This window comes from Semicossyphus pulcher, unplaced genomic scaffold (assembly GCF_022749685.1).
Source record: "Semicossyphus pulcher isolate SPU_LCO1_2020_fin unplaced genomic scaffold, fSemPul1.0.p SCAF_1, whole genome shotgun sequence".
Classification (NCBI taxonomy): Eukaryota; Metazoa; Chordata; class Actinopteri; order Labriformes; family Labridae; genus Semicossyphus; species Semicossyphus pulcher.
In genome coordinates, this window is record NW_027211603.1 from 33,390,120 (window position 1) to 33,406,108 (window position 15,989).

General features: G+C 39.5%; 1 protein-coding gene across 1 annotated transcript in view; it reads left to right on the forward strand.

Annotated features, from left to right (window-relative positions):
* Positions 1–15,220, forward strand: part of ano1a (anoctamin 1, calcium activated chloride channel a) — a 62,577-nt gene extending 47,357 nt beyond the window's left edge. The window contains exons 16-25 of the mRNA XM_069673816.1: positions 563–764; positions 1,760–1,871; positions 2,028–2,085; positions 2,978–3,078; positions 4,189–4,331; positions 7,974–8,126; positions 9,610–9,662; positions 9,860–10,044; positions 10,551–10,656; positions 12,129–15,220. Of these exons, the coding sequence (XP_069529917.1) occupies positions 563–764; positions 1,760–1,871; positions 2,028–2,085; positions 2,978–3,078; positions 4,189–4,331; positions 7,974–8,126; positions 9,610–9,662; positions 9,860–10,044; positions 10,551–10,656; positions 12,129–12,371 (1,356 nt within the window). The 3' untranslated portion in view covers positions 12,372–15,220. The remainder of the gene's footprint in view (positions 1–562; positions 765–1,759; positions 1,872–2,027; positions 2,086–2,977; positions 3,079–4,188; positions 4,332–7,973; positions 8,127–9,609; positions 9,663–9,859; positions 10,045–10,550; positions 10,657–12,128) is intronic.
* Positions 15,221–15,989: the final 769 nt, after the last annotated feature.

A 15,989-nucleotide genomic window follows, 5' to 3' on the forward strand; every position in this document is an offset into this window, starting at 1 on the left:
AGCGACAAATAAAAATGCTTTGAAGGCTTTATCTCACATGGACTATAAATAATCTAGTTTATGACATAATATGTGTTACGCTCGCGAGTACTCTCTGAAAGCCTATAAACATTCCTCTGAAGTTACATGATGAGCAGCGTACACACTGCAGCCAACAACAACAATTGTAGTTGAGAAGGTATTCCAAAAATGTCACACCCAGATTTTCCTGCTGTTGTCACGTTTGTGCTGGAGGTCAGGGAGCTAGTAGTAGTTGTTGCTAGGTACTCAGATTCATTAAAATAAAAACAGCTTACATGATGCATGTCAGAACAGCAGGCCTTATTACTCCCATTCTATACAACACCTGTATCACACATGGCATGTTATAACAGCTATCCTCCTAACATCCTCGACTCCTGTTCTCTCTGCTGGACTTTTACTTTGTTGTATTACAAATGTTCTACACCTTTTGAGCTCATTCCTGCTTACTGTCAGTTTTAGTTATTGTAAGGGGTAAATGCTTTAGAAATGTCTGATTATCAGCAGATTGTCAGATTAAGTGTTTTCCTCCTTCTCTCAGATCGCAGTGACGTTTGCCATAGTCTTCGGGGTCATTCTGTACAGGATCAGTATCAAGGCAGCATTGCACATGAGCGACTACCCTGCAGCTCGCTCCAACATCAGAGCCACCGTCAAAACCACCGCCGCCATCATCAACCTCATCGTCATCATTATCTTAGATGAAATCTACGCCTCAATCGCCCGCTGGCTCACCACTCTGGGTGAGGCTCATTTCACTGTTAACCCCTCACAGTCAGGAGTGATACTCAAAGTAAATACTTGTTTCCCACAACAGAGGCCTGTATTAAGAAGCAGGATTTGCAGTCAGTGAGGTAACTTCACAGTTAACCCTGGTTTTCAGCACTACGATGGTGGTTCACTTCTTACCGGGGCACATTGCATTGTAACTTAGGCTGCCCGCTTAACCTGCTTCAGAGCAGTAATTTAAACAAAAGAAAAAACAAAGAACTTTCCACATTTTTTGTGCAAAAACTTCAGAAACATTATTACTCTGAGTATTTAATATGCCATTAACAAGGCATGTGCCCGTACAAGTGTCTTACCTGCTCATATAGAGTTATAAAATCCCAAACATAATGTTACCACTGCGTGTAAAATGGTTTAGCCGACTTCACTGGCAGTCAGCAAAGAAGCAGGGAACGTCTTAGTGGCTGACAGGCTGGAGTCTAGATACCCTTTGTTCTGTAACCTGTTTTCTGTTCCATCCAGTTATTTTTGTTGTTTATGGTCATTTTGAGACTCTGTAAATTTCAAAGCATGTCATGCTGTTGCTCTTGGATTGATATCTGTACATCAACCCAGCTAAAAGAATTAAATATGCACAGCTGCACCCCCAAAACAAGAATATCATTGTGTATTGTGATGTTTAACGAGGGGTATCATCATATGACAGTTTGTTAGATATTGTTCAACCTTAGTTACTAGCAGAAACACTAACTGCTGTGTAACTCTCCAGTTTGCTGACTTAAAGACTCTTTATAATGCTACTATTACACTACAATGTCATTCAGCACATCAAAAATTCACGTTTGAATGATTTTATTGAAATGGTTCATAGAAAACGAAGAAAAGAAACCGTTTCTTCCGTAGAAATTGTTGATGTTGACATATTTTGACACTTCCAGCATTAAAGTAGTAATGCTGTAATGAATTGATATGTATGTGAAATAATAAAGTCACGTCTTCTCTTTTTCAGAGGTTCCAAAGACAGACAAGAGCTTTGAAGAGCGCCTCATCTTCAAGACTTTTATTTTGAAGTTTGTGAATGCCTTCACACCTATCGTCTATCTGGCCTTTTTCAGGGGCAGGTAAAACAGTGATTCTGCACAGCTCCTCTCTATGTTCAATAATATTGATCAAACCTCCATGGGTTATAAGTGAATGAAATACTTGCATCCGTGGGTTCTCTCACTGTCTCACTTTGTACTGTATAAAGTGACATTATCACACTGTTTGCTTGACAGACTCGTAGGGCGGCCTGGAAACTACTTATATGTTGTGGGATCGTACAGAATGGAGGAGGTAATTCACACTAAACACAGTTTATGCTTTTATCATTCCATATATCGTCACTTCATCACAAGAAAACAAGAAAACCAACTGTTAGTCCATGTCTGCGTAGTTTCCCGCTTTCCCACCCTGTCTGCGTCTCTCAGCCTGAAGCCCATTGGTTCCTACTGAATACTTAAATCTCATCAATATAAATAGGACTATATTGTACTGTAATTTCTACTGATTATTTGTCAAACAGGAAGAAATATTGCATTTGTTTGTTGATGACTATTTTTAGCGGCTAAGTTATCTACATCTTCGTCTTCATGGCTCTAACTCATATCACTACCTCACAGCTCCAGCCAAGTGTAGAATTGGCTGTTTTTCCTTGTTTCTTTAATCAGATACAAAAAACACCAGCCATTTTCAGTGTCATTTTAGTGTAAGTTTAGCTGCTGATAACGCATGAGAGGACCCTTGACAGTTATGGGAGGAGTATGGTTACCTATGTGTGTTGAAAAGACAGATGCATTTAAACCCTTTCAACATCTGCTTCTCACAGCTCCCCCAGAGAAGTTTGAACAAGCAAACTTTAATTAGTCTTAAAAAAGGTGTCCAGTGCATTTATACTTAGCCTTTAAGACTCAGGGTAAATATGGTCATTTCAATGTTAATTTGAATCAATGAATAATTAGGAGGGCCTTTTATTTTGATTAAATTTGTTCTTTTTTCTCTATTTGTTGTCGGGCTACCTGAACCTCCATAACATGGAGCCTTGTCCTGTGTTTCTCAGATAACATGGCTGTTTCTGTTTCTCTTGCACTTTTCACTCCCCACTATCAACTCTTTAAATTACCATCTTACCCTCTGCTCCATGTGATTTCCTGTCACCCTCTGACAATTGTTCCCTCTCTCCCTCCAGTGTGCCCACGCAGGCTGCCTCATGGAGCTGTGCATCCAGTTGTGCATCACCATGTTGGGCAAGCAGCTCATCCAGAACAACCTGTTTGAGATCGGCATACCGTGAGTGCAGAGCACACATGGTGCAACATGCTTTCTTGTGACACTCACACACACAGGAGCCTCACAGACTGAACTACAGTTCAGCAGAGATCACAATACATGGGTTAAACAACCTGCAGAGCAAATTATGCACACCCACTCAGCTGTTTAAATGCAAGCCTGGTTTTCAGACACACTTACCTGGAACCAGACTGCTGAACTCTGTCAGCCTGCAATTTCACTGTCCTGTTTCATCATTAGAGTAACTGATGAAAGTTTGAAAGTTTGTTACTTTATGTTAGCTTCCTCCTCTTTAGCACACATGGATCTAAACTGTGAATTAACAAATGGTTCATTGTAGTGTAGGTTAATATTTTATAGTTAAGGATAAAAATGTTGGTCAGTAACGTCATATTTACCTAAAGGTCTTCCTGTAAAGTTAACCAACCAAAAAAAAATGCCATTAACAATTCAACAAAACATAATGATCAATACTTCTCAGCCCTTGTCAGGAAACAAAAAATACCTCTTTGTTTCTAAGCAGGCGTCTTAAATTATTTCACTTAATTCACACATCAGTCCACGGTTGCTACATTAAGCTACAACAGCCTTTTTCAGCTGTTCATGAAACACTGGCTGCTCCGTCTGCTGAGACAGAGTGCCCAGAGTGTGCCTCTGAATATTGACAGCACTCCTCTGTGCATGTACTACACGTATGAGTTGAGCCTTCTACCAAAGTTTTAATTTATAACTTACTGCATATTTTCATTGTTTGCACTCTGCAGTCTGCAATGCCTAATTGCCCACATGCTTGTGGACAAAATCTTGCATCCTTGTTAGCATGGTAGCATGAGTTTTAAAGTAGCTTGGACCCCTATTCCAGACATTGCATCATAGCACCACGTCTAATCAAACACTCTGTATGGTAACTCGAAAGAGAGTGCTCCAGCCAAATAATACTTCTGTTATAGTAGAGATACTAAAATCATAACAAGCGAGCTATTAGTTTGTCACTTAGGTAGCTGGTAACTAAGGTAACTTAAACCACGAATGACTGGTTCTGTGGGCTTCATGTTCATGTTGAAATCCAACAAAGGCTTTAGTCTGTGTTATTTCCATCATTGTCTGCAGGAAGCTGAAGAAGCTGCTCCGGAGGAGGAAGTCAGACTTGGACTCAAAGGAAGAGGAGGAGCTGAGCAAAACGCTGCAGCGCCACGAGAAAGATCACATCCTGGGTCCTTTTGTTGGCCTCAGCCCCGAGTACATGGAGATGAGTAAGTCTGAACATTAGCAATACATATACAAACATACACAACATGCACACTGCTGCTCTTTGGTGTTTATCTGGTCTGTGCAAGTTATTTTATTGTGTGCCTGAAAGTTCACAGATAAGCACTGTGACCATCCTCAGGAGCAGCTTGTAGTGTTATCCTTGTCGCTGCTGCTCTTCCTGCTCAGTTATTTTCCACCTCGCCGGATGTTTGCTAACAGAAAATAACCTCATCTTCCTCTTTTCCAACAGAGTGCTGTCTTCTACATCATCCATAGATTACCCTTGAGAAATGATTGTGCTCTTTGCCTTTTTAACACCTGGACCTTTGCAGAATGAGTCATGTTTAGGTCAAAAATAACACACACAATTAATGCTCAGCTTCTGTATAAGCTTCCATCTCATACTGTCACTGCAGTTTCTCTGCTCCTGCTTAATGTCAGACCTTAGCCTGACCCTGCAAATGTCAGCTCCTCTCAGCACTATTTGTAAGTGTCATATAGAGAATTAGCAAACATTTTCCTCTGATGAAACCAGCAGAAATACAACCTAATCTCCATGTTCAGTAACACCGTTTTGACCTTTAATTTCATGAAATTCAATTTCCAAGAAAGCAGAATGTCAGCCAGTCACATGGAGGATTCTGCGCATGTATGTGGGTTAAATAAAGATAAATAGATTAACGTGTTCAGCATTAAATGTGGCTTCTCAGAGCTTATGGTTATTGTGTCCGGGTAATTGCTCTTTTGGAATCTGCATTACTAAGCAGTTGATCTGTATGTCCCAGTTGGGGGAAAAGGATCTTTATCGTGCGACTGGAGGAGGCTTACTATCCAGTTACCAAACATCTCAATACTACTGGGAGAGGATTAAAGCTACTTCAAGCTCGACACTCTTTTTTCTTCATGTACCTGATCAATATTTAGCCATAAGAAATAAGGTTCTTAATTTTCCTGGCTTTAGTTTTTAGACTGTTTAGACCGTCCAATTTGTTTCTTTTTCTTAAGATTTTCACTTATTTTTGAAGTTGTATCTGTAGTCATCGATCTTTTCTTTGTTTCTTCAGCCATAATAGATTACTTTTATTTACTTGCAAGACCAGAAAAGCAGCCACTTAGCTCCGCCGTTTGTTTGTTTGTTTCATGTTTATTAGGCCTTGTCAAGAAGCTATGTTGTATCCATTATTCATGTCTGTTCAGCGATGTTGCTGAGCCTGTGTGATGTTAAGTAAATGGGTGTAGTGATCCTTTAACCTTTAAAAGTAACATGTATTGATGAACTCACTTTCATTAATTCCATCAGTGATGGACAGTAATGAACATGTGTGTTCAGTATTTTAGGGTGTCATTGATAATTAACCTTCAAGCCGCTCTTATAAGCCTTTGATAATAACTGATCGAACAGCCTCGTGTGATGTGAAAGGGGCCGCTCATTCTGTCGTGATACAGACAATTATCATCAACTCTGCCGTTTCTCTCAGCTCTACACAGCTTTTGTTTTGGTTGAATGGGCGTTTCTCACACACTGCTGTTATGTAACGCTGAATACTTTACAGAAGGGCAGCACTCCAATCAAATTAAATATCCACAGACAGACAAACGCCTTGTAGCCATGTTGAGCATCCGTACTCCAAACAACAATGAACATATGTTGTAGGCGCTGTAACACCCAAACACATCTAAAGGAAGCAATTATAAGATTACAAAACACAATTAAATGAGAACTCCTCACTGATGCCAGAGGTCGTTAAAGTGCAGAGATAATGAATCCATAATCACTCGCTCTTTAGTAATTACATTGTTTCTTAATGGCTTCTCCGACAGAGAGCATGAACGACTGCATGATTTCATGGAGGCAAAGACACAAGACTCCAAATGAAAGTTACTAAAATGGCCACAGTTTGCTAACACATAAACTGTCACAACATTGGTGATAAAATACCAGATGTTGGACTTTTAGTTTGTTCTGCTGCCCCAAGGGGACAAAGAAATAATGCAGTAGTTTCTCCATCCATCGTTTTTACCTCATAAAGTCTATAATGCTCCAGAGATACACAGCCAGACCACATACACACAGGAAGGAAGCAGTCCTGCAGGTTGGATTAGTAAGTTTTTCAGTGAAAGTGTTTTAGATGAGGTAATAGGTCATCTAAGCAGGTTTTACATTTGGGTAACACTGTTGTGTATGTTTGGCTTTTTCACTTTTAGTAGTGGTGAAGAAAGGACATGGCTCAGAGCAGATAAGACAGGATTACTGCAAAATCTCAGCATTCTCAGTCATTTTAAATCTATATAAACTATATCATATATGTATTCATGTGCTGACATGGGAGCATCAGGTAGTTGACAATGTTAAATATTATATCATATATCATTAAAATAAATGTCTGTTAAGTCACTATCTATCACAGAATGAGGTAACACAATGGTGGTTGAGCCTATGTCCCATTGATGAAAGCTTTTGCATTTGCAGAATTTCAGACTTTCGCAGAAAAAATCACAAGCGGCGCCCCTTTCCCACTGGTCAAAAAACCCACTAACACCCGGCTTTTCTGCTTAGTGGGAAAGGTTACAATCGGCATGCAGACCCGGGTCAAATGACTCTGTAGTAGACGCGGGTAATAATCACCTCGGCACCGATTGGCAATGATGGGAACACAAAACCCGGGTTAACACGTTAATCTCTGCCCCCTTTCTGGCCCGATGTTATGATGCGCCTTGAAATTCCACCCTTCTCCATCCGAGCAGCACTCAAACATCGTTCCAGATTTGTCACCGCCGAGTTTGATAAATAGACTGAATGAGTAATAGATACAATAAAGACCTAACCAGCGTAACATCCTCACTGGTCTACATGCTGCTTACCAAAGGGTATAATGTTCTTTGTGCAAACTATTGTTTACTAACCCAGCGTTTGTGATGTCAGACGGTGACTCAGCAGAAAAGAAACCGAAAGCAGTATATTCCACTGGCAATGAGAAAAGAGACAATCTGCATTTATTAGTTGGTCTTCCCGGGTCTGAAAAACCCATGTCAACGTGCTAATTTTGGTGGGCAAGGGGTATAAGTGATGCGTTTTCCATCACCCAGCAGTGGTTGGTCTGCCAGAGAGCGTTGGCGGAGCTAAGCGGCTGCTTTTCCGGTCTCTGCAAGTGTTGCGAGTAAACAGTAATCTACTATTGCTGAAAAAACAAAGAAAAGATCGATGACTACAGATACAACTTCAAAAATAAGTGAAAATCCAAAGAAGAAGAAACACATTCTACGCTCAGATGAAGGCAAACAGTCTAAAAAGAATAATCAAGAGTTACAACCGTGGATGCCACACATGCAACACTGTCTGGATATTTGGGAAGTGTGCTCCGCAATTACCATTTATTGCCAAATTTGCACCAAAGAGAACGAAACTGATATCTTTCAGATTAGCACTTTAAACATTCATATAATATGACACAGATTAAGACAATATTAGATTTCAGCCGTACTTGGTGGACCAAAGTGTATCATTCCACTAACTGGGCTGTGTGTGTGTGTGTGTCCTGTAGTTACCACAGTCACCTTCACTTTTTGCAGTAAAGCTAATGTGTCGTATAAAGTGTGTTCATCCGTTAACTTCTCATCATTTGTCCTCCTCTCTGTTTCTTTAGTCATCCAGTTTGGGATGGTGACTCTTTTCGTGGCTTCCTTCCCTCTGGCCCCTCTCTTTGCTCTTCTGAATAACATCATCGAGATTCGCTTGGATGCCAAGAAGTTTGTGATGGAGCTGCGCAGGCCGATTGCAGCCAAAGCCAAAGACATCGGTAGGTGTTCCCGACCCCCCCTCAAATAAAAGGACAAAGAAAAAAGTATTCTCCTTTATGCCCTATTTATCCCCTTCAGTGTTATCAGCCTCATCGCCTTCATCAAACTAAGAGATGCAATTAGTTTTGATCAAATTAATGTTCAAGTGATCTTCACCTCACTGTGAGGTGTGTGGGCTCTCAGTATCAGAAATGACACTCCCTCTGACTAAACGAACCACGTCTATTTCACAACATATAGTTGTGACGTCTTCACTGACTAAGCTCTAAAGGATCCTTCTGCACATAATCCCTTCCTAACTCCTGACTCCAATTAAACAGATGGTTTAAAATTCGACTTCTGATCGTGAAAGTCTCGTATTAACTTATGCTCATATTGCTTTATGTTTTAAAAGCATTTTTGCAAAGAGTTTAATATTTTCCCCAATCATTTACCCTGTTATTGTTCAAGGAGGGGATCTCTACAGCCGGTATGGACGAGGAAATGTTGATTGTAATCAAAAACTGTTTCAACACAGGTTATGTAGATCTTTTTTTTAACACGGACTTTAAAGTTAGTAAATCTAGCTTTTAACCGAAGGTGCAAACAAAATAACTCTTACCGACTCTTCTTGAGGTCAGCGTATCCTTAAGTGCATCAGACATACAGTTAAGTGTATTTTACATCATAATAATAATTATTTGTAAATTACTTTTCATGTCAATGTTACAAAGTCCTTTCCAAAAAAAGAACATGCCAATAATAAACATCAGTATCGACAGATTGGTACAATACAGAATTAACAGTGGCTCGTAAAGTAGATTAATGCAGGATTTTAAGCTTTCATGCGCCATGATACCGAATTGAGATCTGAGGAGAGAGTGAACACTAGAGTAAGAGTAAGACAATGGAAGGATTTAAAAGTAATGAGTAAAACCTTAAAATCAATTCTGAAATCAATTGGAAGTCAATACAAAGAGGCTGAAATGGCTATGACTGGAAGGCTTGAGCAGGCGTCACCATTCAGGTTTGTAAGGAGAAAGTAACGATAATCAATTTTAGAGAAGACAAAAGCGTACATTACTCCCTCCAGAGAATGATTAAAATGTTCAATATTTGAAACAATATGGAGTTAAAAAAATACAGAACTCCCATATTAATGCGATAATGAGACTTAAATTTAATTAATTTGATTTAATAAAGATCAGAAATAGGCAGGTGGTGTCAGATAAATTCTGGTGTTTTAAATAAAAAAACACAAAAAGTTCCTTCTTGCAGCTGCATCACCACAAAACACACTTAAACCAAAACCAGCCTGTGCTGAACTAAAAGCTAAAGCAGGTTTCGTTCAGTGCTGCTTGGTTTCCTGTACACACAGTGAAGTCTTTCTACCTTTCATACAGACAGTGTTTGTGCCATCTAGTGGTGATTAAGTGTACTTACTGTCCTTATCCAGTATGTGTTGAAACTGCTCTTGATGATAGTCCCTCTGTCTTCCTACAGGTATCTGGTACAACCTCTTGAGAGGCCTCAGCAAAGTAGCAGTCATTGTCAATGTGAGTCCTTACACTCGGTGTACAGATGTTTTACACAAACAAGCCGGTACTGCTCTGAAAAATGCTCTGACACATGGCTGGATGATAGAAATATATGACGAGGTTCAGTCAGTCTAACCTTATAGGAGTTATTTTCTTCCATCAATCAAAACATGAAGCTGTCCTGGTGTCATTAATTTGATCTCTCTGCCCTTCAGGCCTTTGTCATCTCCTTCACCTCTGACTTCATCCCTCGGCTGGTCTACCAGTACATGTACAGCCCTGACGGCACCATGCACGGCTTCGTCAATCACACTCTGTCTTACTTCAACGTCAGTGACTTCCAGGCCGGCACGGACCCTCTCCAGCCAATGCACCTGGGTTACAGGGTAGACGTATGCAGGTAAGTTTCACTTGATCTGTAAATTGAGTCTTCCAATATGTTTGGACAATATTTGATGTATTTAACCTCCATCACCTCCCAAACAATGACTCCACATCTCTCATAGACCTGTAATACTGTTACATAAGTACATACTATCATACAGTATCATCTTTATTTCTATTTCTGCATTATTTGGTAGATGTTTTTTGTGGCTTCGCAGTCAAAGAGCATCAACAAAATGTATAAAAACAAATGAAAAAAGAATGTTGAAATATAAAGACAAAAAATATAAAAGAAATATTGAAAGCATTTAAATGTCTTGATATATTTAATGCTGTTGCTATATATGTTTATTTGTATGTGTATTCTTTAACTTATTCCTCTCTATATTTAATCTTTTTAACGGCACTATGACTACATACAGTATATAATAGGTGCCATTATAAACATCTGTTAGATAGTAAAATGTTCCAAATAAATTATACTTTGACTCTTTTTGTCTCTTTTTTCTGATATATTTTCAGATATAAGGACTATAGAGAGCCTCCATGGTCCAGCACACAGTATGAGCTCTCTAAGGAGTTCTGGGCCGTTCTGGCCGCTCGCCTCGCCTTTGTCATCGTCTTTCAGGTTTGGAGCGGATGTTCATATCAAAGCACACATACTGTATGCCTCCATGCTTTCAAACAGACATGTCACTCACTCACATGTAATGAAGAAGTCCCTTTAGACTTGAATGTTCTATAGTAATACAGATAGACAGCTTGAATGTGGCCTGTGGCTGTCTGCTTCTTTGCAATTCATATGAATTTCGTGACTTGATTGATTTCATTATCTACCAGTAGGGCAGTGAGTGGGAAAGAAGCTAATCCCATGATATGCATCAACAAACAGAGCTTACGATTCAACATATTGTATTGTAAACTCTGACTCTGCCCTTGGAGTGGAAGATTCAAATACAAGACAACGCTGCCATCTCACTGTTTTTACCAGAGACTGTATAAAAAGATGGACGATATGACAGCTCCCTAAAAAGGAAGCCAAAACATATCGAGTGCCCCCTACTGACTGGCTGCAGTATAGGTCATAAAGCCTGTCTCCTCCATGTTAAACAGATGGGACATGAGTCAAACTATAAAATCAAAATACATGTCAAATACATTTTTCTCAAACATGGTTTCTGTCATTAAAGTTAGTTCTTATCATGCTGATTTACGTCCAAGTGTTAATTTTTCTGACCAGTTTATTTTTAATTAGTTATTTGATGCTGTAAAAAGGATGATTGACAGCTCTGTTGACAAATACGGCTCCTGCAGGCCATCTGTTCCGGATTAGCAGAGTAGAGGAGGAACGGCGAGACGAGACGTAACTAAAACAATCACTACAGTCACTGAAGTTTCCATATCTGTGAACTGTTGCTTCAGACCAACACAAGAAGCTGTCTGCTGTTAAACACGCTGACGTGCGGGATCTTTTCTGTTTTTTTCCAGTAATTTCAGTGTTTGTTTTGGTTTGCGGAAGTGGCTACATCGGCTCCACCCGCCGATCTCTACTGAGCACTTCTGGCTTCAAATGATGTCACCAGCGCGAGATGGCAGCATCTATCACAGGGGCTATTTTGGCTTCAATTTCGTACAAAGAGAGCAGATGGAGACGCTTCGTCCATCTTTATATATAGTCATTGGTTTTTGCACACTTCACAAAATGAACCACTGCCACAAATCTTTGCATTCAAACTATAAAAAATCCATTGATTGTTTTTGAATCTACACAGTATAAAAAAACATCGTAAAAAAGTATCGATACATTCTAACTTTGTCTGGTTTGACCTGCAGCTCATTGCGCTAATGTTAGCTAACTTTAGATTTTGCTGTGTTCTGACATTACTAAGTTTGTGTGTTGACTTTATCTGTAACAGTAGCAGAAGTAAAAAACAGTCATACAGTTTTCTGTCACTTAATCATACACGTAAAACAGGATAAACACCAAAGCATGGCTGCACTATCTGCTGTTCAGCAAGCATTACCTACTGTCTTTCTTTAGTGTTATTAGGCCAGAAATTCTGTGGTTGCATGAGATGTTCATTTCTGTGCCCTGTGCAGAACGTGGTGATGCTCATGAGTGACTTTGTGGATTGGCTAATCCCCGACATCCCCAAGGACATCAGCCTCCAGATGCACAAGGAGAAGATCCTCATGGTGGAGCTGTTCATGAAGGAGGAGCAGGGCAAAAGGCTGGCAGCACGGGACAACCACAACCAGGACAACTTCACCTCCCCCTCATCAGCCAATCAGAGCCCGCCACAGCCCCGCTCGAGGCCCGTCTCGCATGTCAACTGCTCCTAAACTGCAAGCTGCTGGGCTCTGAGAACACAAGCACAAACAGCAACAAGCAAACACAACTTGCACACAGACTGTAAATAAGTTAGCCAGCTGTTTAAAGCCAGCTGGTACAGGTTCAGACAGTTACCCATTTACAAACGATCAGTTTTTAATAATCAGCAAAGCTTTGCTGCTTTCACATGGCTCGGGAATATTTGCAGAAATTACCAGACACGATTATGTTAGAGTTCCTTCACCGTAAAGACCGGTTGCTTGCCTCTTTTGAAACCTTCGACCATGTTAAGATGTTACATTTTACAGCAAGTCACCCGTTGCATTGTCCGCCATTAACCAAATATCCAGCAGGTACTTAGAAAATACTTACAGGATTTATAAACACATCACATTATTTATTGGATGTATTTGAAAGGAACAAGCCATTAGCTTCACTTGACTCGGGAAAATTACCTTGTTGATGAGATCATTGTGCAGGACGTCTGAGGAAGCAATGCCAAACCAACATGGGGATCATGTTTTCAAGCAGTGAGGTCACACCTGCCACCTTCCCATGGGACTTAAATTCAGGCGTCCTTTGTCAATCCGTCCAAATGGTCCTGCTGAGAAGAGTCTCCTCCTCGTGTCTTACTGCTGAGATACAACACAAGGAGATCCTCCTGCTTGGATAGGCCTTTTTTTTGTTTTTGCACAATTATAGAAAAATGCAGGAATTTATTGATGTACTTTTTTGAATATGCAACATGGTCATGCACATGTGTTTGGGTGATGGGATCAGAGGTTTTGGAAGGCCTTCTGTGTCAAGCGGCCTGTTGATTTTAGATTCTCTTGTGTGGGCACAATAAGACTCATTGTTACAGTTGTTACATTTTAAGTCTGAAACTGCCTAACAGTGCTCAGTGCCATTACTCCTGGAAGCACAAATCACATTTGTATTCTTTCCACTGAACTGGAATTCTTAAAGCTGCAGTCGGTAGAATTTACAGTGTAAACACAACATGATGTCATGCTGCATCTCACCATACAGAGATGCTGAACTGTAGATACTTTTTATCCTGTTCACCCTTAAATCTGTTATGAGTATATAGAAAAATCTTTTCACACACATTAAGTCCTTAAGTAATTCCTTCAGTTTTTAAAACATCTATAATGGAGAAACAAAAGCACCTTCGTTGTCTTTTGGATCAACAAACAGACACATGGTGCAGTTACCTGATGTCACCTTACAGAGATTTCTTTTGACCAAATTCCCAACAGATTTTTTCATGAGAAGCTTTTGAACCACACCTGTGTTCGCTCATTCAGCTGTGAAGCGCTCTGAGGTAAACGTTTTCACTGATTCAAACCATAAAAGTTATAAAATCTTCGCATATCAATACTCAGCTTATTTATTAGTGTCTGGCTGAGTAAAAATTTTTACCCATACAGCAGTTGAGTTGATAAAGTAAGCAAGCTAGTTAGCATAGAAAGACGGCAACTGTAAATTAAATGTAAATTCCAATTTCAAATGTATGTTTAAATATTTACTGCACAGAGCCTGAAAATTGAATTTTATGTACTTAAATTTAAGGTGATGCTGCATTTAGTTTTAGTAAAATAGTTTTTATTAACTTCTTGATGGATTCTGGAAAACAACACCAGAGTCTTACTCAAGGGCACAATGGAGACAACTGTTCAGCGAGTGGACACAATATTGCTCTGTTAACCTGCCTTATATTCTCCCAGCTGCTCCAGGGATTCAAAGCGTCACCTTTACAATGACCATCACTGGCCTGGTTGAGATTTCCATTTTGCAGTTTTCATACAAAGGCCGTCAAACCAGGAAAGGCAGCACTGTTTCAATATTAATACTTGCCTTATATTAACCACATATATCATTTGGTATTTAACGCTGCAATTCTTTAGCTGTCCAAGCACAAAGACTGAATAATCCTTTGTTTTGTATTTATGAAACTGCAAAAATGCATGTGGGAATGACTGGACACCACTTTGAGGAATGTAAATGTACTGTGGACTGATGTGTGCAGTCATGTGTACAGTCTACACTCGTTGTCGTGTCAAATCTTGGACCCTGCTGTAAGGATATTGAATTAGCCTGAATTGAAGCCCTCAACCCAGACTGATGGAATGTATTATTACATTTTCAAGTTTCAGTGATGTTTAATCACTTTAGGTCAAAATGTTGTATATGGTTTTTTATGACTGATTTCTAAGTGTGAGTCTAATGTGTTAGAAGGGTATTATCAGCCCACAGGGGACCACTGATCTATTGGATCTATTAGATTGCTTTGATTTTTATTCCTTATTTAATATAGTAGAAAGCATCACTATGGACCTATTTTGCTGTATCTTTAAGGATGCCGGGGAAAACATCTTCTAGTGCAGCCTACAAAGACATTTTATCACAAAGGACGTTACTTGTTTCTGGGATATGACTCGCTCTTTTGAGCAAAAACTGCACATTTTATTTCTAAGAAATCTTAATACTGTTACTGATGTGTATGTAAGTAGGGTTAGCATTAATATTCAGTGATAGATGACTTGCTGCCGTGGGGCTGCAGAGCCTGTTTTAGTTAGAACATCTTTTGCCTGAGACTCTCTTATAACCTGATGTCACGTGTGGAGGTCATCGCTCGACGGCCTTCATGAGATGTCCCTCTCCTGCCATTTAATTCCATGTTGTATTTGCAGCATCAATGCTAAGTTGTGACATGCTAACATCTATTATAATGTATGTCAAAGCACATTTCACAACATGTGTGTGTGTGTGTGTGTATATGCATGTTAACTGATTTGTCTGTCTCTGATATCTGTCTTTTTTTGTTTAAACTAACTGCAAATAAATGAGAGATGCTGTTTGGAGTTTCCACAGTCATTGAAAATTCCTACATTTTAATTTGTTTAGGTACTTCCGTTATTTATTCAACAACTGAGGTCGGTCTTTGTGGTTGTCAAACAACACCTGTCCAAAAAATGTATCTGCTTGTTCTTCTTAGATATCTTGTACACATGCAAAGGTTGCATGACACAGATAGGTTAAACAATGTGGCGTACGTAATTCTGCCTTTAAGAAGGATTAATACATCTGTTTAGTCAACAACAGATGTGCAAGAGCCAGCCTGTAGTTATTAGGACACACTGACTTCTAGGTGCAGGTAAGGCAAGGCAGATTTATTTGTAGCACATTTCAAACACAGCTAACCCAAATAGCTTTATGAGGTCAAAGAAAAACATTAGGATGACATTTAAAAACAATCATCAACAAAAAACAGAATAAAATCTATCAAAATAGAATGAAATTCATTGTTTAATAACGAGATTTGTGAAATACAATTCAGTGCAGAATACAGTTCAGTAACAAAACGTAAGTTACCCTAAATGCAACAAAGGAAACTAAAATGTTGAAGAGGAAACAATAACTCAGAGGCACAGGAGAACAACAGAGTTTTAACTTAGATTTGAACGTGGCTAAAGTTAGGGTGCAGCTTTAATCACTGTGAACATCATTATAACAATGGTCATAATTACCCCGGTCCCACACCCATGTTGTGCCATAGAGCTGTCTTGTTTAGTACAGTTTGTATAGACTAGTCCAGATGACGAGGTGATGTAAGTCCAGTATCCAAC